General features: G+C 42.7%; 1 protein-coding gene across 2 annotated transcripts in view; it reads right to left on the bottom strand.

Annotated features, from left to right (window-relative positions):
* Positions 1-21,230, bottom strand: part of KCNN2 (potassium calcium-activated channel subfamily N member 2) — a 144,174-nt gene extending 122,944 nt beyond the window's left edge. The window contains exons 1-3 of one of the 2 annotated variants that reach the window (XM_036020664.1): positions 20,448-21,230; positions 18,331-19,619; positions 17,562-17,657 (exon numbers count right to left, since the gene is read on the bottom strand). In XM_036020664.1, the coding sequence (XP_035876557.1) occupies positions 17,562-17,657; positions 18,331-19,619; positions 20,448-20,469 (1,407 nt within the window). In that variant the 5' untranslated portion in view covers positions 20,470-21,230. The remainder of the gene's footprint in view (positions 1-17,561; positions 17,658-18,330; positions 19,620-20,447) is intronic. The other variant, XM_028525814.2, reaches the window with a different exon arrangement.
* Between the last annotated feature and the right edge of the window lie 3,062 nt (positions 21,231-24,292).

The following is a 24,292-nucleotide window of genomic DNA, read 5'->3' as shown; positions in this document are numbered from 1 at the left end:
GTGGATGGCAGCGAGATGTATGGACCCCAGAGGCATTCATATCAGGTCTGTTTGCGAGACTGCTCAGCCCTGGGATGTACAGCAGAGCTGGACATGACACCTGCCCATCAGCGAGTGGACAGGGGGCAGGGGTCAGGGCTTGAGTGACGCTGCTATAACAGTGCTCTCCATAATGAACCCCGAAAGCCGCCGACTACACCAGGCACATCACCACTCCCTCCCACCAGGACTGCCCCCCAAACCCGTCATGTAGTCCTAACAGAACCCCATGACACCTTATCCCCAGTTACATGTGAGACTAATGATGATTACAATTAATAATGGCTAAAGCAATAAAGACAAAAATTATGCTAACGCTTGTGTGATTGCCATGGGCCATGCACTGGGCTAAGCATGTGATCTCAGTATAATGCTCACAGGCCTCATGAGGTAGGCCCAATTCTCCCCACTTTACGCATGAGAAACCGAAGTTCAGAGCTGTGCATAAGTTGTTAGAAGTCACTGGTAGTAAGCTGGAAAACCTGGGTTTGAATCAAGTTCCAGTTCATGCCAGGGCTCGTTATCAGTGTGTTCAACTGCTGGGGCAGCCAGAAAAAGGAAGGGGCAACTAAATCAAAATGAATGCCCTGGTTGGGCAGGGAAGGCTGCTTGGCAGAGATGACCCCCAAGCCAAACTTTCATGCACCAGCCGGACTTGGGAAAATGAAGGGAGAAAAGTCTTCAAGGTAGAGACACGGAACAGTGTGATGTCCATGGGGAACTGCAAGTAGTTCGGTATTGCTGGAGCAGAAGTGGCATATTAGAGGATAAGAACAGGGCTGAGAGGGGCTGACAGGTAGACAGGGCAATCGTGACAGGTATGTTATGAAGCACCTATATTAAATCAGGTCACCCTGACAACAACGGAGGGCCATGAAATCACCTCAGAATTGATGTACCAGGATCAGATTTATGTTTGGGGCAGTCATTCCTGCAGCAGTGGCAGGCTGGGCCACCAGAGAGAAGTAGGGGGAGGGGGTGAGATGTCAACCTGGAAGCAGGGAGAATACATTCATACACGTTAAAAATGCCAAGGGTAAAAATCATGGCAGAAATTCCCAAAAGGGGCTTCACATGTTCCTCTTAGATAATTCTAGGCTGAATGGTGTTTACTTACAGTTTTAATTTAGTGTGTATTAGAAAATACTCATATATGCAATTATACTAAAATCCATAATATTATAGATATTATTACCTAAAATAAGGTTAATAAAAGCAATACTAAATATAAAAATAAAATGACATAGTTAAATATAAATAATAAAATATAATATTTGCTATTAACATTTTAACATATTTTAATAAATCAGACAGAAATGTATATTTTATATATCAAAGATATTGTATAATATATAATTATATTATATACTACATTATATAGTAAATTGTATCATAGTAGTATATACACATATATTGTCACAGTATAATACATAGGTATACTTGTACAAGTATCAATATATAATATGTATAATATATGTATATGTAATTATATTATATATTACACATATCACAATATAATTTATAATATAGTATATAATATGGTACCATATAAATATAAAATATTTATTAAATATTAATACAGTAGGGATTGTAGACAGGGGTGTCAACTCATTTTCATCAGGGGCCACATCAGCTTCATGGTTGCCTTCAAAGGGCCAAATGTAATTTTAGGGCTGTATAAATGTAACTACTTCTTAAGGGTTAAGCGATAGCTCAGCGCTGCCACCAGGTAGAAACAAGGTACCAGGCACATAAAACAAGGTGGAGGGCCAGATTTGGCCCGTGTGCCTTGTGTTTGTCACCTGTGCTGTAAAAGGACCTGGGAAAAGTTTAAGATCAGAAACAGAGAACTAAGGCATTTAAGAATGTGCCCAGGAAGCAGAAGTAATGCATAGAACAGGAAATATCTGTAGGACCCGGTGGCTCTGCTGGGGGTGAGTAGTGAGGAGTGGAGTGTGTGGGAGAGGAGCGAAGAGCAAGCTTCCTCCCTGGGGCCCTGGCTGATGGGTGAGAGGGCAGGGAAGCCCAGGGGAAGTGAAAGGCCTGCGGGACTTCCAAGGGGAGATGTCCAGGAGGCAGCTCAGAGTGCGTGGAGAAGATAACCCACATAAACTATGACTTTAACCACTAGGAACAGAAATAAGCAAATTAATAAATTATACATGCAGCCAGAATACCAAACCTAAAGAAAAAAAATTAACACTCTTTACTAGTTACCAACTTAATTTGTGATTTTTTTTATGGTAAGTTATGGAACTAGAGAATAGTTAAGTATAAAACCCTTTTTTCAAAACAGGAAACAAATGAGCCTCCCTTCCTGACTGAGGCCAGTTCCCCCAATAGCGCCCTGAGACTGGAGACCACCCTCTGGGTAATTGTCCTGTGGCGAAGTTACAGAACCAAGAGGCAAACAGGACCAGCCTCTCAGCACTGGCCTCCACCAGAAACAACTTTGAGCCCTGAGGTTCCTGCTTAAACTCCTGCTGGGAGTAGATCCCGCTACGGCCATTCTACTCACATGTGATGACCTAAGTCTGACTCCAATATTCCATTCCCCGCAGACGCAAAAGTGTAAGCTCCCACAGGGAGACTGAGGATTTGGGTCATAGCAGAGACCTTGCCCCTAAAGAAATCTGCATTTCCCAGGCAGTGAGCAGGTCTGCCTGAACCTCTACTCACCACCTACCTTAATAAGACTAATATTGGAGCACAATGCAAAATAACTTTCCATGCAAAGGCAGAAGAAACATTTATGTGCACCGACCCGGTCTCTATCTAACTCAAGGGCGAGCAAACTCTTCAGTCGGGAACCAGAGTAAACACTCCTGACTCTGCAGGCCACCAGCAGTAATAGACAACATGCAAACAAACAGGTATGGCAGCATTCCAGTATAACTTTATTTGTAAAAACAGGAAGGCTAGATTGCCCAGGAGACCAGATATGGCCTGTGGGCTATAGTTTGCCACCCTTTTGCTCTAACGAATCAATTATTTGCCTTTTCTGGTCTATTTCCATCTTTCCAGAACTTGGCTCAGCTACCTTGAAATATAACACATTATTTCCCCCATCCCCCACCCCCACCATGAGATCCTCCTAGATTCTAGGCTTTCTTCCCCTGCTAGGACTACGGCATTTACTTATTAAGAATAATGATGAAAGAGTAATAATAGGAGTTAACATTTACGGAATGTGTCATTTCCAATGTGCTGGTGATCATGCTCGGTACTTCATAAACACTGTCTCACCGAATCCTCCAAACAATCTAATGAGACCGGTATGGTCGTCATCTCCACTGTATCAATAAAGAATATGGGGCTGAGAGGGGTACAATGTTCTTCTCACGGTCACCAAAGTGAAGTTGAGTTCCAGCCCCAATCTGCTGGGATCCAGAGCCAGAGTTCTTAACTGTCTCCTGGCTGCCTCCCAGAAGCACATGCGGCTGTCCAGATAGAAGGTGTCCGTCCAACCACTCGTCCTACCCTGCCCTCTGGGGGGCTATTCTTGGTGCTGCCACCCACACCCTGCTGCACAGTGTCAGCCTCTCCAGGTGGCATCCATTGCCTCCAGGCAGTGGCTCTTCTACTTTTTACAAAGTTTTAGCATTCAACATAAATACAAGTGCTAAACACCATCCACCATGACCAGAAACTGTTATGTTTATGCCCATTTGTTCTCCCTTTGACGACGGTGACGCACCAAAGGGTATAAGAGAGCTGCATATATCCTCAACTTGTCCCTTAGGATGGGAGTCAGCTAGGGAATCCTGACTGGTGGCTGGAAATCTCAGAACACAGCATGTGTTTCCCCAGAATAATCCCAAGTGAAACAAAGCTTGGGGCAGTGAGAACCTCAGGCTGTGTAAACACACCCAGCAGGAGCCTCACAGCTTGCTGGGTAGGGAGGGCCCTCCTTAGAAGAAAGGTTCCAATAACGGGGAAATTTAAAACAAATTCAATGAGATGATTTTAAACCTGCTCTTATCTTCCTGGTAAACAGGACTGGATTTGTAGCACTTCATTGTAATTTCCCCTATTGTGTTTAAGAAAAAAAGGGTAAAAATCAACTGCTTTGATCCCACTGTAAAGGTACAGGTCATCATTATAGCAGTAGAGGACAGAGGAAATGTGAGCAAATTAATGAAAATTCCGTAGTCAGTCTGCTAAGGGTAGCTAGCGCACAAAGCACCTTGCTCTCTCAGCTCATACTCCTCCATTCTCCCAATCCTATTCCATTCAAGGAACTGGTTTCCCCCGTGGCAGCACGTCATAATTCAGGTCTTGAAGGTGAGCCTTCATCCCACCCTCCATCCCACTGATCATCTTGCCATGTATGTTCCTGCACAGGGTTGGCAAGAAGATCTCTTATTGCTGAGCAAAGGGTGCAGACAAATGCGTACCCACTAATTATGCACCACCAATGCTTGGTCTCTGCACAGGATGTTCTGACAGCGGCTTGTGGGACTAAATCCTCAACATGTGTCCACTTTCCTTCTCTGGGCATTTGTAAAAAAGTGTAATGAGACACACTTGATGGATAAATTATTTCAAAATAGCTGCCACTGAAGCAATTTGTGTACATGCTATCAGACTAAGCAAGAGATGGAACATGAGTGCGTGTGGGCCAGATCTTCACCCCTAACGTAAGGACACCCGGGGATGTGTTCCAACACAGGGAGCAGAACATGGCCAAAACGCAACAACTGATAAATGGGGATTGCTGACAAAAAGGATAAGAGAGATGTATAAATTGATGTCCTAAAGAGAAAAGTAAAAGGACATGCAGTGACAATTTTTTTAAATGATATAAAAAATCTATACAAGCCAATGAAGTGCAAATCAAGGAAATTTTTTAAAAAATAGCTTTCATCCCTAAATGCAGTGCTGCTGTTTTTTGCCCTCCCAAACAAGCATATTGGATATTTTTCTTTGTATCACTATTGCTTAATTTTTGAAAGTCTGACCAAATGCATTTTCTTTTTTTTTAAGATTATTTTTATTTATTTTATTTTTAGAAAGGGAAGGGAGGGACAGTAAGAGAGAGAGAGAGAGAGTAACATCAATGTGTGGTTACTGGGGGTTATGGCCTGCAACCCAGGCATGTACCCTGGCTGGGAATCGAACCTAAGACACTTTGGTTCGCAGCCTGCACTCAATCCGCTGAACTACGCCAGCCAGGGCTCAAATGCATTTTCATTAAAAGTCCTCTTTGACATTGAATAATAAGAACAAACAGTGAGGTTCTTGACTAATGGAAAAGGTACAATCCTATTCTAAATATTTTTCAAAAACAGCATTAAAATTTGCAGTATTACCCATAGGCTTAGGCAGCAAACTAAATCAAACTAATAACATATTTAACTAAATAAATATATCTTAAGCTATTCTCACTTCCAAGGACAGATACAAAAATATTTTCTAAGTGTGGGAGGATTCACCAAAATAAATATGACCTACGACGAGTTTCCAAAACTCAAGACAGTCCAAAATTTTCATAACTAAACCCATATATGCTATATCTGTCAGTAGCTTTGATTGCATATATGTCTAGAAGTACCAGATATATCTTAAAAAAACAAGAGGTGACTGTTATAAATTGCATAGCCATCATGGTTTCTTAAAATACTTTATTTATTTATTTTTAAAGAGAGGTGGAGGGAGGAAGAAAGAGAGGGAGAGAAGCATCAATTGGTTGCCTGTCGCACGCCCCCAACCAGGGATCTGGCCTGCAACCCAGGCATGTGCACTGACTGGAATCGGACTAGTAATTCCCTTCAGTTTGCAAGACAACACCCAACACTGAGCCTCTCCAATCAGGGCAGCCATCACTTTTACATCATTTATGCATGCAACTTTAATAAATATTCAGTCTGATTATTATTGTTCAATATTTTAAATAATCCATGACCTTAAACATAAGTCCAATATTAGGATATAATTTCTTTTAGCCACTCAACAACAAAAAAATTAAGCAGTTAAAAAAGGTAGTACCCATGTATTTTTTAACCCTCATAACAGTAGATACTATCCTCAAAAAAGCACTATCAAGGGAAACACCAAAACAAGTACACTATAGTGGTTAACACTTCTTCCCCCAACTCAGTATGCTTCTGTTAAAACTAATCTCTAAATACTGCCTAGAATTTCCTTGGAAGACCAAAACTTCGTGATAGAAATACTACTTCAGTGACCAAACAACAAAGGCTGCCTGTCCAAATCTCAACAGTCGTATGTATCACTTGGAAACAGCCCTGTCCTCACACCAGCTGGATCACCACTACAGACGAGCGCTCGTGCACAACCGGGTAAAAGTGCTCAGAGTATCCGAGAGGGCAAAGGACAAACCACTGATGTGGAATGCTGGGTGTCAGAACCTGTCTACGTGGTTCAGCTCATTGTTTGCAATGTCTGAGTCCCAATGTGTTTTACCAACTCAAAAGCCAAGTCTAAAACTCACACAACACCACATTGTTAAAAAGATAGAGACTGGCTTAGTACAGACTCAACTAGTGATTATTTGAAGTGAAACAAAAGAAAAGAGGCAAGATCTCTATAAAAAGTAAATCCAATCACTGTACCAAGAATATTTTGAGGTATTACTTGTCATGTTTGCACATAAAAATTCTTCTCAATTCTTTCAGACCTGTACTTCAAGCACTATGGTTGGGGGTAGTGGCAGATGAAACAAAACTCTCACCAGACATAAACCCAGTCCAGAGAAAGAAAAGATTTTTTATTAAAATATCCTGTAGATCTACAATGAATACTGACAAAAATGCTGTCAGTCACAGTCCTTTATACATATGTCTTTGGCTGTTTACTACCTCTTGGCCTTTCAGCAGAGGTTCAATACCAAAATTTTCCATTATCCAAATTATTCCCTTTGCTTACACTTCAGAGTGCCTCACTTAACTCTTTTAAGTCACCAGGGCACTAATTAGCGATGAGGAGATACCGTCAGCTGTGACCTGGGTGCCCGAAGCCTTACTGTCAGCATGAAGCCGCACCCATGGCAGGTTTACAGGGGAGATGGCTACTCTGTAAAAACTGCGAGGCGTGACCTTGTCGCGCTTTCACACTAGTTTACAGACCTGAAACCTAACACAGAAAGTGAACTTTTATGTCCCCAGGGAGCCAAACTGCCTAAGGGCAAATCTGAACTCAGTTAAAAAAATTGGCTATCCTTAATATAGATCAAAGTGTTTATTTTTTAAAAAATGAACACATACATACACACGGTCTAGATTAAGTGTAAATAAACTAATGAACATTGTTTAAACGCCCATTTTTTACCTGTTTCCTCTCATAAAACTTGTAAAAAATATATAGTGATATATATCACTATGACATATATATAACTTGTAAAAAAATATAGTGATATATATCACTATTTCCCAAAGCCCAGGTAGGCTGGGCTCCAGGTCCTCCCCTTCCACCCCAACAAATCCCAAAACACCTGAAAATAACTGGCAGTGACACCTAAATAGCTGTCACCACACGCAGGCAGTGCTCTAGGTACATTACATATACTATGCATATATATATATATATATATATATATATATATATATATGTATGTATGTATATATAAACTTTCACTTATATATACACATTGAGTGTGTGTATATGTTATATGTGTGTGTATACACACACACACACACACACATGCTCTCAATCCTCACAGCAAGCCAATGAGAGGGGTACTCTATATTTCCTAATACCTAGATAAGGCAACTGAAGTACAGAGAGATTAAGTAACTTGCCCAAGGTCACACAGCCAATTAGTGGCAGAGATGGAAGGAGCCCAGACACAGTGGCTCCAGAGGCTGCGCACAAAGCCACAAGGCTGTGCCCCAGGGAGAGTCTGATTGCTCTGCTCAGCAGGTAAGTTTGTGGAGAAACATGTCAGAAATTATAGTGTTTCCAGCTTCCATAATATAAAGGACTGGGAACACTTGGAGGCTAAGTTATCTTCCCAAACTGCTTTCACGCTTTTTCTACATAAACTTTAACTATTAAAAAAGGATATTCTTTTAAAAACCTGGCTGGCCAATATGGAGAAACCAAGAGCATGGAGAAACAGAAAGGTGGGGAAGACCATGAAGCAGCGAGTTCCCAAATTTACAAAGTACTCAAAACAATAACCGGCAAATTGGACCTAGACATTCCAAAAAAAATTACACACACACACCAGTTATTTAACCAACTGGCCTGTAAGTACTTTAAAAATGAAAGGAATAATAGGAACTTTTGGGAGGACAATTTGAAAAACTATCAATTTGTCTTAATATCCTTTAACTCAGTAATTTCTAGCTTGGTAATTTATCTTTAGGAAATCATCAGAGATGCCATAAAAGTTTATCTGGAATAGAATTCAGTGTAAAAATAATTTTAAATAGGTTCTTTCTAATTTTTCTTAAGGGCCCAAAAATAAGGAAAAGGATTAAATTGATTTTATTTATACAGTGGGGAAAAATGGAAGCTACTAAGAATGTTTAATGGTATGGGGAAATTAATAGAATGCTATGTGAAAAGAATAACAAATTTCATATATACATATCAAATACCATGACCATCTATTTTATATAAATACATTATAACAAATTATAATTACCTCTGGGTGGTGAGATTAAACTAACATATTCTTTTTCATGTTTTCTATGTTTTGTAAGTTTTCTAACTTCAATAGCTATTAAATCTAGAATTAAGGGAGAAAAAGAAAATTTTTAAGAAGAAAGGCATTTGGTTGTAAAGCCTACACTGTATCAATTTTGTTTCCTTCCTGGATATCATTAATAGATCATAAGACTGCTGTTCACAGGAAATGTATGGGTTTCGGTGAAGGATCTGAGAGCCCTCCTGATGCCCTTGTGAGAAATGTGGCTGGCTACCTGTCAGGGTTCCCAGACCTGTTACTGTTTAAAAGGCTGCACCAAGTATCAAGGCCGGGCAGACGGCAACAACAGAAAAAGGCCCTACTGCTGAGTTCAGTCTGCGACTCACAAACACCATCAGCAGGGGCTCTTCAGGTCCACTTCTCAAGTTCATGGCTACTGTGAGCCAGGAAGAAGAGCTAAGTGTGTCAATAGCAGGTGTGCAAACCAGGTAACAGAGGTAGCAGACACTAATACTGACCATATTCCTGGAACAGAATATAACACGAATTTGAAAACTTGGATCTTGCCAATTACCTAGCCAGTCCACACATAGCATTTTTCAAAACTAAAGTGTCAAATAAACATTGAAATGAGGATTCAAATAATTCTGACTGGATGAAATGTTGGCCTGAAACCAAAATGCCATTTAACAAGGTTAATAAATGTGAAACAAACATTCCGTTAATGACAACTTCACAAGTGTTACTTGGCAACGGTTCCTGTGAAGCAATGACCACTTTAAACGAGGAATGGTAGCATGTTTGAGGGCGGGGGCAACAACTGCACTGGCATATTTTATCTGAAAATATTGGGTACATTTCTGACCTTCTTATTTAAAGAGGGATTTCTACAAAACAGACTAAGCCCAGAATAATGTGACCAGGAACAGTCTAAATCTGATCAGGAATATTCAAAGAGACTGGGACTATTTAACTAGGAGGATATTTAAAGGGACTTACCCAATGTTTAAATGTTTGCTCTGTGATTCTGTGAAAGGGGGAATAAATTTTTTCCTATTATCCTGGAAATTACAATCTGTCTTCTTTCTCTTCCACTCGACTAAAATGGCTCATCAAGGTCAGCAATGACCTTCAAGTTGTGAACTCCAAAGGCACTTCTCTACCCCATGCTCAGAGATGTCTCGGCATTCTCTGCACAGCACCATGCCTCCTCCCAACACTCCCATCTCCGCCTCGGGGACAGTTCACTCTTATCTCTTTTCCCTAGTTCTTCCTTTACTCACCCTCTAGATGTCAGAGCTTGATTGACTGTCCACCTTCTTCTCATCTTTCTATTCTGGCTCAGCGAGTCTATTCATTCCTGTGGGTTTAGTCTTCATGCTGATAACTCCCAAATTTAAATTTCTACCACAGACCTTTCCTCTGAAATCAAGATTCTCTTGTATAATCAGAAGCATTTTAAATGTATTATGCCAAAACATTTCTGATTCGACGTACTACCCTCCAATTTGAGTGTTCCCCTCCTGGCGCCATACACTGAGTTGCTCCAGCCAGAACGCTGGGGATCATCTTTGCATAGTCCCCTGTCCTCCTCACTTGCCACAACCAACCCACTAGGACACAGGTGGCAACACACGGCCTGAGGGTTGAATCTGGCCCTCCACCTTGTTTTATCCACCTGGCACCTTGTTTCTACCCAGCAGCAGTGCTGAGCTCTCCCTTTACTGTTAAGGAATAGTTACATTTACACAGTCCTCAAATTACATTGGGCCCTTTGAAGACGACTGCGAGGCTGATGTGGCCCCTGGTGAAAATGAGTTTGACACCCCTGTACTAGGAAGTCCATATACATCTCAAATCAGACCACTTCTCCTCATCTCCACTGCTGCTACCTAAGCCAGATGATCATCCTCTTTCACTATGACATGACTTGTCAAGGACCCCCTAATGGTCTCCAGACCAATCCCTGCAGAACATCAACAAAGGGTCTGTTTATACCTAAGCTGGACTGTGCTTATCCCACACTTCAGATGTTTCAATGACTTCTCCACCACACTTTGAAAACAAATCCAAAAATCCTTTCCATGCCCTGAGACCCTTCAGTATCAGAACCCTGCGTCCTCCCCCACCCCTTCCAGTACCGTTCTCCCAGGGTGGGCCCCACTGGTTTGCTCTCGTGTGTTTTGGTGCAGCAAATTCCTCCCAGTCTCCAGGCCTTTGCACAGGTTGTTCCCACAGATTCTGCCAAACTGGCTACTTCTTTTCCTTTATGTCTCATTTTAAAAGTCACTTCCTTAAAGAGTTCTCTGATCATCAATCTTGCACCCCAATTACTTCCTCTCTCAGTCCTTTATACCTCCTTCTTGGCACTTGCCACCACTTCCAAGGATTTTGTTTAATTTCTGTTTCTCTCCTTAACCCCATGTGCTTGGAACGTCAGTTGCAAGAGGGAAAGGACTTTACTTTCTTACCCTTGTTTGTATTTGCAAAGCTCAAAAACTTTTTAGATCTTGCTCCAACCTAAGGAAAATCTTCCTAAAGAGCTGCCTGGCAGTGGGACAGCCTTGTACAGGCAGGCTGACATTCGTGGGTAGAGGGCTCAAGCAGAAAGTGGGTGAGCACTTCTACCGAGGCTGACAGAAAGGGAGTTCCTGTGCTGGGTGGGAGACTGGGCCAGTAACAAATCAAGTCCCTTCTGTGAACTTTCTAGTTTTATAAATAGAATGCTTAGGGAATTTCAGGCTAAGAATATACTTTTAAAGTAGCAAACATCATATTATTTCCTCATGAGCAAAAAGTTCTCTCTAAAACAGCCCCATTAAACAACCTTCTTCCCTGAACAAAAGTAACTCCCCTGAAGTTAAACCAGTGCAGGTTCCCTCTGTGTGTCTGGCCAGAGGTGGTTTGGGGCAACGATGGCCCGTGGTGCCCTTCTTTCCAAGCTCTATGAAATGTGGCCCAGAAACAAGTTGGCAGAGTGAGCAAACCCACTTGCGGTAAACCTAAAGTTCCACTCTTCATTCATTTGTGATGCTGCTCTGTAAACACACCAGGATCGTTTTATTTAGCGGCACACCCATTAATAATGCAGAGATCTTTACACAGGCAGGCAGAGAAAATTAGTCCTGAGTGATTTCGCTACGACAGTGTATACACAAATTCAAAGGGACTGAGAGTCTCATTACAAGGGATGTAGAAGTTGCTGGCAACCTAGACTCAGTGGTGGAGCTGACCACCACTCCACAAAGCACTGCAGGCACGTTTTCCACCTCTGTCCTTCAGAGTCTCACAGGCCCCCTGTCCTTCTATCTGCCTCGCAGACACAGCAGAAGCCCAAGGGCCACTCCAAGATCATTCCTTCTGAATACTTCTTTAGTTTCCTTCTTCTACATCAACCTGCTCCAAATTTTTTAAAGTAAAAAATGTTTTAAATGTAGCAAATATTTGCTTCTGATGGTAACTTTACAGTGATCATTCAATTTATCGGATTAGACAACACACCATTAGATACTATAAATCATTAGATATTATAAAATGTTGCAAATACACCTATGAGACTATGAACTTTGCCCTTAAATAATTTGTCTCCAAAAAATTTTTCAGGAAGATAGTAAACACTTTAGACTTTAAAAGCCAAGGATACAAGGGATCTAAAATTCCTTTTATATACCCAATGTTAACCATGCTGTGGAGGAATACGTGTGGGGGGCAGGGAATGTGAACTGAGAACCTTTCTGAAGGGCTGGTGGACCAAACTTTTCCACTTAGAACACAAACACCCTTTGATTCAGCAATCTGACTAATGGATATTTAACATATGTATGTACTCTAATTAGATTAAAATAAGTATACAAAGGCATTTGTTTTGAGCATCGCTTATAATAGCAAACACCTAGGAAACTCAAGAAGCCTATCAGTGAATCGCAGTACATCTACAAAATGGGATAATATGCTGCTGCCACAAAAGAATGAGACAGGTCTCTACGTGCTGATGAGGAAAACCTCCAAGTAATATTGTGAAATAAAAGCATGTGTGTATCTCAACACATCTAAGTGTTCATTCTTGAAAATTCTGGAAGCAAACAGGAAAAACTTAAAAGTGGTTATGAAACTACTTTTAAAAAGTGGTTGAGAAACAGGACTGAGATTATATAGAATGTGGCTATCCCAAGTATTTTAAACTCTTCTGTACTATTTATTTTTATCATGTGTATTTATTATTTTTCATTAATAAGGATAATGACTACATGCTGTATATTCTGCATGGTCTGGACGCATCCACTCGCTCTCTGAAGTGGGAAGAGAGCATCCTTTGGCAGCCACCGCAAGGTAAGCCAGGACACCTATTAAGTGGGTGCTTGGCCAACCTTCTGGAACCAGGCCAGGCACCTCCGGAGGTTGCTGAGGCCCCTGCCCTCACTCACTCTATCCTCCTTTGTGTGGCCTAGATGCATGAGCGAAGAGAAATTTTAATCTCTGTTCTTCCAGGTTTAGATCTGCATTATTCATTTCTGAAAATCTACCCTGAAAGGGTATGAGTAGAGTTATTCCACTGCAAGAGAGAAGAAGGAAAATCAGTGTTTCCTCTAGTGCTATTCATTATGCAAAAAACACAATCTGAGAAAAATGCTTTCAATTTTAAAGCACAGTGCCTGCCATTCTTTTAAACCCTACAAGAATGAGAAAGATCCGACTGCAAGGGGCTTTCTTTCCCAACTAGAGTCTCCTCTGTTTGCCTGGCTCAGAGCAGTAAACAACTCTTTCAACTAAAACTGCTTCCCCAGGAGAAATCAGAGTATGTTAAAGATGAAAAGATAAAGTGAAATCCACACATTTTTTCATGTTGAAAATCTTAAAGACTATGTGAACTCTGTTTTGTACTTATTCCATCAAAGAAATACTTCTGGCCCCATGGGGTGGGTGGGGGTGGGGGAGAAAAAAGGAAGAGTCACAGGAAATCATGCCTGTTTTTCCCCCCTATTATTTGACCCAAGTCTTGGGGTAGGGAGACTAATTAGTTAGTATCAAGTGATACTAACTAATTTTCCAAGTTGTATAAAAGAAATCCCATTTATGGTGCTTTTCCTTTGTCAGAAGGTTGTAATACACAGGCATTTACCTAGGTTGTTTTATTTATACATCATTTATTTGGGGGGGACTTTATTAATGAATATACAAAGTAAGGCCAAATGTCTATTTGAAAAAGTCTCTGAGCTGAACAACTTTGCCCACTAAACCTGATTTTATATAAGCATTCTGACAAAAAATAACAGTGATTTCATTTTTGTTTGGAGGGGTGTGAAAGTAATTAGTTAAATGAACCAGCTATAGCCTGGTGCACTGAGCTGTCTGTGGTACTGAAAAACGACACCAAACTGAAACGTACTGAACTCTGTTCTTTCAAAGCCTCCCCCATGACACTGTATTAATTCACACACTTCTGTCCATGACTCACCTGACCATCTCATTTTGCCAGAGTGTGTATAAACATTTTACCGAAGGTCACAGTGACTTGCTTTCCAAGGTTCTCCTTGGAAACATTAGGGCCTCCCGATGCTTCCTTAATCAGTTCTGGTATACAGAGCCAGAACTGGCTGTAATGCTTACTTTTCCTGAAGGCAGTGGGAGATCATGCCGTGTACCAGAAACCCACACTAGCCAGCTCGTGCTATCTAGTCATCACACTGATATGCTAAGAAGAAAAAAATGTTGCTTTAGACTACATGCTACACACAAGGACATGGTCACGATGGCAAGGTAAGCCCTGCATTTGGTTCCTTAACTCAGAGCTAATCAATATATTGGGAATTCTTACTAGTAAACTGAGGTTACCTATCTGCTGAAGATTTATGAAAGAAATGCACTTGTAGCAGTGACATCACAAGTAAAACAATAAGCCTGTGCACTTGAGTCTGATTAGCTTCAGAGTGAAGTATTTCAGCAGTACCTCTGACTATTCTCTGCACCAATCAGAACATCCTCAAAAGGGAAAAAAAAGAAATTGGGGCAACTGTAATAGAATAATCAATTTTAAAAATACTTTATTTCCAAAAATAAATGGTAACATTCCTATTTTTTTTCTGGTCCTTCACTTCTAGCTCAGGGTCTCTACATTCATTTAGTCTTCTCCCATTTTATATTGTTTTAAAAAGCACTTCTGGTGAGAATTTATAGAGCTTCAGCTTGAGAGGAAATCCCTCTAGAGCAAAGATTTTCAACGGGTGTGCCACAAGAAATTTAAAAACATGCAATGCCTGGCTGTTTGGTCAGGAGCACTGACCCCTTTTCCCTTAAATGGTCAAACTAAAAAACGACAACAGCCAACACAACTATAGTGTGCAGTGTAACTAAATCAGAGTTATACCTATTTTTTGTCATATTAGGAAAAATATATTTTTTGGTGTGCTACAGAAGTTTAGCGATTAGTGTCTCTGTGCCATGAGATAGGTGAAAAAGGTTGAAAATCACTGCTCTAGATAAAATACCGAGCATAAAATCTACATTCAAAACAACTAAATGATATTACCCAAGCATGCATTTAAAAATTATATGAAGTATGATTTGTTGAACAGAAACCATGTGTCATATAAAATAAATCCAATTTAAAAAATCTAACATTCTGTAATGTTTATATTGCCCCACAGAAGAGAGGTTCGTTTGCTATGCTTATCCGCGGCCTCATGTTCTAACCCATGCCACGTGCACACCAGCGGACCCATCCATGCATTGTGTAATGGAGACTGCCCCCCAAATTAGCCAGCGAGGGGGAATTCTTTCGGATGTGACATAATCCGTAAAAATATGATTTCCTATATTTTATTACTTCTGTAATTTTCTAAGAGTTCTAATGTGGTTTCACATATTTTTACAACATGTGATTAACATTTGGCATGTGATTAACATTAACTCAGCTGCTCTCGGAGTTGCCAAATGTAAGTTATTTCCAAAAATATCTCAATAATTCTTAAAAAGTCAGTGTTTTTAGGAAGTTTTGATGTTTATACCATCAAATATCCTTCCTCATGTATGCTTGTATAGCTGTGTGCTTTTCAGAAGAAACGGGATAATACGAAAGCTGATGATGAAAGAAAAAAAGAAAAGAAAACAAACAGCAGTCTCTTTCCAGAGTCGATTAAGTCATTAAGTAAAACCACTCTGGTCTCCAGGCAAAAAAAAAAAAAAAGGTAGTTACTTGACCTTTTACCATACCTCAATAACATTTTATATTAACATTTTAAGTTAAACACTATTCATCTATCAAACCTTTGGGCTTAGAAAGAAACCACAAATAAATGTGCACGTAGCAAGGCTGCTGGCCAGCAGTAGCGGAGCACAGCAGGACGCATCTGGACTCAGGCTAAGAGGATGGGGCCTGGTCACGCTCTGCACTGTCTGGCTGCAGGATCCAGCGAACTGCGCACCTCTTCTGATGTCACGTTCCTCATCTGTAACATGCGTCAAACATCCTTAGACCTATCTTGTTCCTTCTAGCTCTGTCCACTCTTCAAGTCAAAATGAAAAGATACACTCCTAGTATTTTAGTTACATTTTAGTATCACTTTAAAATGTTTCAATCTCTCAAAGGCCCATTATCATTAATTAGTACCTAATTAAAGGCAGATGTATGTAAATTATTAAATTTTAAATAGTTCAAATGTGTGTTATGTCTGGTTTTGCCAGTGCAGTTTTATTACTTACCTCCAGATATTCCCTCTCTTTCTAATTCTCCAACCTCATTCCCTCGAAATCACACTTTTCAAAGTTTTTGCAAATTTGAAAGCAAGATGAATTAATTTCTCCCTCCTCATTTGGATTCATGTCATTTTTATTTTGTTTGGGCAACAGCTAAAATTGGTTTCTTCTGTATTTAGTACATGTTTGCTAATTACTAACTTAATATTAATTTAATTTATAATTAATGCTAAGTTCCTTAAATGGCAAGTTCTATAAATGCTTCAAATTACCACTCTTAATGGAAAGCAGGTTAAATTTAAGGGTTTAATAGTTCTACCTAAATGTCTATCAACTGTTCCAAAAATATCAGAAAATACATATTAGGTGTAAATTCTACACTGGAAAACCCCAGTCATGCTTAATATTTGAAAACCCTAGCTATTTTATTTAACAAAGCTTAATATTCCTTTGACTGAAGGCTACAGTAAAGTAAACAGCTCAAAGTATGACCCATGAATTTTGTACAGAGGATTTCAAAATCATCATTAGCAGCCAAATCCAACAATAGAGCTCCTGGCTGCATTTAGAACATTTTCCTAGCAAGACCTCTCACAAGGGCAGTAGCCTTCGCTCTTGAATGACATTTAAAAAAAAAAATGATGCAATGTTTGTAGCTAAGAATCTACCAAACACCATATATATAGAACTTGTATTCAAAACTTATAACAATTATTTTTTAATGTTGGGGGATGTAGAAAGGGTTAGAGCTTTTGTCGTGTCTTATTTATATACATTAGATAGGAATATCACCAGCCTATTTTCCTCCCTAAACCACATTATAGAAAATGGTACAGAAGGACACAATCTTCTATAATGAGGCACCCGCTAGGAAGAAGTAGTATCAAACAAGAATACACGTTTACCGAACAGGTTATAGGGCTAGTACATAACTGGCATTATGGGAAGCAAGTACAGAGTGGATCTACCTGAAAGATAGGGGGACATCTGAAGGGTATAGTCAGTACATCCCAGAAATGACTGAGTGTTTACATACTGCACTATTTTGTTTTTAACTTCTTAAAAAAACAGGCCAGGTGCTAATGTAAGAACACAGCATGTATCTTCTGTAACCTCAAGCAAGGACACGAGGGCTTGGAAAACAGCTCTGCTGCTTTGAGCTTCTCCAGGCTGGTGGCATGACTGGGTCATTCATAAACAGCAGAAGCTAAGTTACCTGTATTTCCCTGGCGTGGTACACGATGATCAGACCCAGCAGAATGATCGTGGAGAGACTGATAAGGCATTTCAGAGCTAAGGAATACAGCGACGCCTGCAACACAGTCAGACAGAAGCACTTTTAAGAAAGAAGCACTTTTAACCACCTAGGCCCCTGAGGGGTTGGGAGGTTGGGAGGGTCAGTCAGTCCCCTAGCAAGTGAGCCTGAACTCCCAGCCAGGGTTGGGGGCGGGCGGGGGTGGGGGGCGAGGGGTGAGGGGCTGTCTTGGCTCTGTGATCTGTCAGATCACTTGCCCTCAAGGCAAGACAGGAGAGGAGAGAGGGGAAGGCCGGTGACCAGACAGCCAGGCAGCAGGATCTCGCCATCGCAGACCCAAGCGCAGCTCCTAGCTCTGGAAACCGGAAAGAAGTTAGTTATTCCTCAGTTTAAGCGCTCCAGGTTGAAAGGGGCCTCATCCCCAGCGCCAGAAAAGGATTAGAGTGGTGCCTTCCCCACCGATTCCTGGAACCATTTAGTTAATCTACCCAAACGCGCTGGGCAATCACTGCCTCCAGAACTTTGCGCGCGTGGAAAGGCTTGCTCTCTGGAGTTGCCTCAAGGACTAAGCGTGTCCATCTGAGCCATGCTCTCTGTCCCAGCGGGCACCTCTGATTGTCCCGGGAAAGCTCGCAACTGGCAGGCAGGAAGTTCTCGCCAGTGCCAATCTCAACCACCCGACATCCCACTCTGCAGCCTTGGACCTGCGAGCAGAGGGTCCAGCGCCTACCTTGTCGTATGCGCCCCACGACAGCTCGGTCTCGATGACCATAACTACGATACCGAACATGCCGAAGATGAGCGCGTAGTCGCTGAGACGCTTGCGCTTCTCAAACAGGGCGCGCCGGTGGCCCAGCTTGTAGCCGATGTTCTGGTTCTTCTTTTTGCTAGACTTAGTGCCACTGCTGCTGCCGTGCCCGCTGCCGCTGCCACCACCACCGCCGCCTCCCGTGCTCCCGCCACCGCCGGCTCCATAGAGCGCCAGGTTATTGGAGTTGTTGTGCTCCGGCTTTGACACCACGATCTCCGGAGCTGAGGACGAAGCGGCAGCAGCGGCGGCAGCTGCAGACGGGGAGGACCCGCCACCACCTCCTCCTAAGGACACGGGTGGCTGGAGGGGTTGTGCCTCTGAGTCCATCTCGTGCAGGTTCCGGCGGGACGCGCTCAAGTTGCTCAGCGGCCGCATGACGCCCCCGTTGTACCTGCAGCTGCTCATGGCTATTTCAGTGAAGGGGTTGCTCTCACGGCGTGCCTGGGGCTGGTGGTGCTGGTGGTGCGCTGGGTGCGGGTGGTGGTGGTGGTGGTGCGAGAGCGGGGGCCCGGAGCCCAGGCTGCCGAGGCTGCCCGTGGGGCTGGCGGCGGGCTGCAGGCTGTGGCACTGGTGGTACTGGGAGGCGGACGCCGGCTGCTGCGCGTACTGCTGCCGGAGCGCACTGGCATGGCTGGACGGAGTCAGCTCGCTCACATTGAGCTGGCTGCCCCGGCGCGACGAGCAGCAGCAGCAGCACGATGAGCCTGACAGTGGCGAGGAGGTGCGGGTCCGGAAGGCGCCGCCGGGCGATGAGGTGCGGAGCAGCAGGGACAGGTTATCCCCAGCCCCCGCCCCCGCCACGGGGGCACCGGAGGAGGCGCAGCTGTTGCACCGGAGGCATGGGCTGCTGCCGCCGCTGCCCGGCTGCTGGTGCGCGAGGTGCGGATGGTGATGTGAGTGCGGGAGGGGCGCGAAGGGCGGGCACGGCTTGTCCTGGCTCTGTTGCTGCTGCTGGCAATGCAGGTGTGAGGAGCGCGGTGGCGGCTGCTGCTCTGAGAAGAAGCCGCGCTGGAACTGCAATGAGGTTTCCATGTCAGGGCTGTTAAAGCTGCAGGGAGTCCAGGCGGTGGTGCACCCTGCGCAATGCGTTATGGTCGGGAGCGGGGACTCCTGCTGCTGGTGCGAGGAAGGGCCCATGCCGGCTCCGGTAGAATCCAGGCGGCGAGTCCGATTGGTTGGGCTCACCAAAACAATGGGCATGACATCACCTGCGGGGACCAAGACTGAGTTTGCAGCGTGCGGCTTAGGGGAGTGTATGTGAGAGAAAGAAAGATAGGGAGGGGTATCTGCAGGATGAAAACCCAAGGGTGCACAGGACTAGGTGAGGGCAGGGGTTCCACCTGCTGACCGGGAGCGCCTGTGAGCACCACTAAGGACAGGGAGCCCCCAACCAGTGCAGCCAGGTTGCAGGGGCAGGAGGAAAGAAAGGGATATCCCTCCTTCCCGGGCCACCGCCCACCTAACTATTGTTGGATGTGCACTCTAATCACCTGCGCGGGGTACTGCAGCACAATGGACAACCCAGCAATGGAGCAGGCGCAGGGACAGTGCGGAACCCGAGCTACCCCACTGCTATGCACTCCTCAAAGGGCAGTGGAACAGCAGTCCCCTCACCCTACAGCCACCTCTACTTAATTGTCCTGCAGAGAGTAGGCTGTCGACTGACAGCCAAATAACTGTGGGGAACCCGCTTTGGAGAGAAAAAGTTTGGCGACAAGGCTACATGAGTGCAGCTGGGCTTGGGGAGAACTCTGGGGCCTGAGCTTAGGTTCGGCCTTAAAATCAGACCGGGTTGTACCCAGCGATCTACCCCGGCCACTGGGCTCCAGCACCCTGGAGTCGGGATTGGTTGCGCAGAGTTTTGTCCCTAATGCACTGTGGAACGGGTAGGGTTAACTGCTTAGGCACTCGGGCCGGGGGAGGATGGGGGCGGGGCTGGAGAAGGGGGATCCCCGCCGACTGCGGGAGGAGCCGGCGCGGGCTTCCTGGGTCCCCCTGGCGGGGGCGGAGGGCTTTCCCCGCTACGGCTCGCTCACATTTGCGCTTTCTTCGAAACATGAGGGGCTGGCGCCCCCGGCCGCCGGGTCCCAGGCTCCTGCGCTCAGGCCCTCTGACTGCCTCAGTGAGTAGGTCTGTGGGTTTCTCCGGCCTTGGAGAGGCAGCCTGCTGGAGGGTCTGGGGGCTGCTCTAGGATCACTGGGCGCCAGATCCTCCTCCTTGGTTCCTGTTTCTCCTCCCCACCTGCAACGCAGACACAAAGCGAAGTCAGGTCACAGAAGCACAAACACTGAGCATCTTCTTTGCCAAACCCTGACTGCGGCAGCGGGTGGGAGAGGGGCCTGGCACCAGCTGATTCACACCAGTAGTCATAGCCAGGCTGCGAAATTACTAATAGTGATCAGTCGGGCAGAATAACAGCTACCCGAGGATAGAGTTGGATTTTTGCAAGAATTAGGTATACTAATTATTTTACTCCCCAACAAACCAATAAAAATTGCATTTTGTGTTTCACAAATCTCCTGTGACGTGTGCTTCTCTTAAGCGATGGAACAGTTCAAAGCAGTAGCGGACCCTTTCGAGGATTCTTTGTTACTGCTCCATCTTTAGTGTTTATTGTCTTTGTAACTTGAAATTCTCCCCTCCCACAAAAGGAAAGAGATTGGCCAGTTGAATATTTGTTTCCATTTTTAATCGTGATTTTAAAGCACGATTTTTATTCTAGAGATTATTATAATGAATTAGATACACCAAGAAATTAGAGTGAAAGCAGATCACCCTCCTCATTAGGTAATTGGAATTCTCAGCCGGATCCAATTTCCTGATATTCTACTCGGCAGCTGCCCTGAAGTTGCTTACCAGTCGGGGCTCCAAGGGAGTATGTGTATGTTTTCAATGCCATGGAGTGAAAAATTTAGTGTAGGACGTGGGCTAAACCATTTTAACTTTTTCTAACATTCAAGTAAACACATCCAGAAGAAAAAGGGAGAGGTTTGCTTTTAGTTCCATAGTCCTCCACTTGATATAATGAATACTGTCAGAACTTGCATTTCTCAACAGTCTTGGTCAAGAATAGAATTTCAATGGCTAAACATTGGAGACTGTGTTTTATCTTCATAATCTATTAGGATTTTGGCAGTTTAATAAAACTTGTTTAGAATTATGAAGCTCATTGAATCTTTGGGGTGGCTGAGTAGATTATTGCATGAATTGTGTCATGAGCATAACTATTAAAGACAATTTGAAATGAGTGGGAATTACAATGAAAACTTTCACATTAAAAGATATTCACCTGGTATGAAACAAAATCCAACTCCAGCACAAAATCCATCACATCTGTTTTCACTTTAAAACAAATTAAAGCCACCTTCTAAGGCCCAGGTGGCAAACACAGGGCCCACAGGCCGAATCCGGCCCTCCAGCTTGTTTTATCTGGCCTGCAATTTGTTTCTACCCCGAGGCAGCCCCGAGCTCTCCCTTAACTGTTTAGGAGTATTTACATTTATACAGTCCTAAAATTACATTCAGCCCCTTGAAGGCAACTGTGAGGCTGATGTGGTCCCTGGTGAAAATGAGTTTGACACCCCTGTGTAAGGGGTTGCTTTATGAAGCTGAGTGAACAAGTTTAGATTTGTAAAGGTGATTCACCTTTACAAATCTAAATACTTCAAAGGAGTGTTATCGTGAAAACTAGCTTTGCATAAATTTAGATGAAAAATTACAGACTACCCCCCAAATATACAATAATTGCTACCAGTATTAAGTTACATATAAAGTTTTGGAATTAACAAAATATCCTAAGAATAGTGGTGGCTGCACCCTCTCTGTCAAACCGACTTTCTCAATTAGCAAAGTCAAAGCTTTAAATAAAGATTCCGTAAACAAAACAATGGAAAAATATTGTATCATTTTCCATGTATATCTCTATGCTTTACTATGAGATTATGTGCAGTGCCATTAATCATGCAGAAACAAAGAGTTTACTGAGATTCATGTCAATGATGTGTAGAGTTCCCACTGTTCATAAAGGGAGCTAAGGGGAAGGATGGGATTCACAGGATAAGAAAGAAAGAGAGATCCGTGCCACAGCTCGAAGAACCATCACAATACCAAAACTCAGATTAACAATGCTTACGCTTAGTCAGTATTTTGAAAAAGCTCATGAAGTGAAATAATATGAAATCTACTTTGATTGTAGGAAGAGAAAGTCCATCAGATATTTATCATCTTTCTGTTTTAAGGAATCATCAGATCCTACACACTCAAATAATCATCTTGCTAGTAAGTGTCTGTATTTGGAGAGTGTGATAAACCTCTATTAGTATGATGATGAAAAAATCACAAGATGTCCCAACAATTTTATGATTTTTAAAAAAGATGTATTGGGGTGACATTGGTTAATAAAATTGTATAGGTTTCAGAGCTACAATTCTATAACATCATCTGTATATTGTATTGTGTGTTCACAAGCCCAAGTCAAGTATCCTTCCATCACTGTTTATTTCCACTTTACCCTCTCATACTCCCCCCACACCCTTCCCCCTCTGGTGATCACCATACCTCAGCATACTGTTGTGTATCTATGAGGTGGTTTTTTGTTCTGTTTGTTTGTTGCTTAATCCCTTCACCTTTTTCACCACTACCCCCTTCCCCCTCCCCTCAACACTTGTCAGTCTGTGCTCTGTATCCATGAGCCTGTTTCTATTTTGTTTGTTAGGTTTTTTTTCATTTCTGTCTGAATCCTCCTGAATTTATTGTTTGGGGCATCTTACACTATTGGGTTATGACATGGGCACATTGAACAGGTTCTTATTTTCATCATGCTTTTCTTTATAAAATTAACAAATGAATTTTAAAGTAATACATAAACTTTAAAAATATATATGTCATAATTTTGCTTTTTTTTCCTATGTAGGATTATAGAGATACACGTAAAGTTAAGCAACCAGAGCAACATAAACAATTTTCTTCAATGTGGACAGTGCCTTGCATGTAGTGGATATTCATGTATATTTGTGAGGGTGAGGAGGGAAGGAGAGAGAGAGAATGAAGAAGGGTTGAGGGAAAGGTCTCAAAACAATAGCCTACAACCTCCAATGATAAGCTTTTGGAAAATTACATTTGCTTCTCTTTCTGCCAGTAAGATATATAAGTGCTGGACTTCTCTAGTTTAACACCAGAGGTCCTACTCATCCATGAAATGCATTTCAAAACTAATAAATTAGATACCTTTATTTCCACCAGTTTAATTTTTGTGTAAAAATTGCCTGTTTTTTTCCTTGTATACTAGAATTGCTTTCCCATATTTGTTGTATTTCAATCTCATGAATATACAAATACACATGCCAGCCCCCCCCCCCGCCCCCGCCACAAACACACACATACACACAAGTCTTAGAAAAATAATTTTCCCAGACCACAGGGACTTGGGGGAATAACTTTTGGTCATTTGCTCTTCGATTCCTTATTTTATTCAGATTTATATTATGCCATTGTTTATAATTCTCCTTTTCATTGGAATTATTTGTCTGTGTTCTCTCTCTTTGTTGTTCCTTAAAAAGCAGGACTGTTGAATTTAGATGTTTGTGATTTACACCCAAGGGTAGCCAGAGCAGTGGAGGCAGGGGCCAGGGCATCTGTTCCCCGCACTGCCTGGTAAGGGAAACTTTGACCTGCAAAGCAAATGTTTTTCTGACATTTATTTTTCTTTACCCAGACGAGTCAATTGTTTGGCGGTGCCAAACACAGATGTTGCGATGAGATTCAGCCTCTCTGAACTTAGTTGGCTTAGCAGTAAATGCAAACGGGAATTGTATTATCAGAGTTGTTTTCTTAGCACAATTTCCTGAAACAATAATTAAAAGGTCATAAAGCCACTGTTATT

The sequence above is a fragment of the Phyllostomus discolor genome, chromosome 3, assembly GCF_004126475.2.
Source record: "Phyllostomus discolor isolate MPI-MPIP mPhyDis1 chromosome 3, mPhyDis1.pri.v3, whole genome shotgun sequence".
NCBI classification, from domain to species: domain Eukaryota; kingdom Metazoa; phylum Chordata; class Mammalia; order Chiroptera; family Phyllostomidae; genus Phyllostomus; species Phyllostomus discolor.
This window is presented reverse-complemented; position numbering and strand designations above follow the sequence as displayed.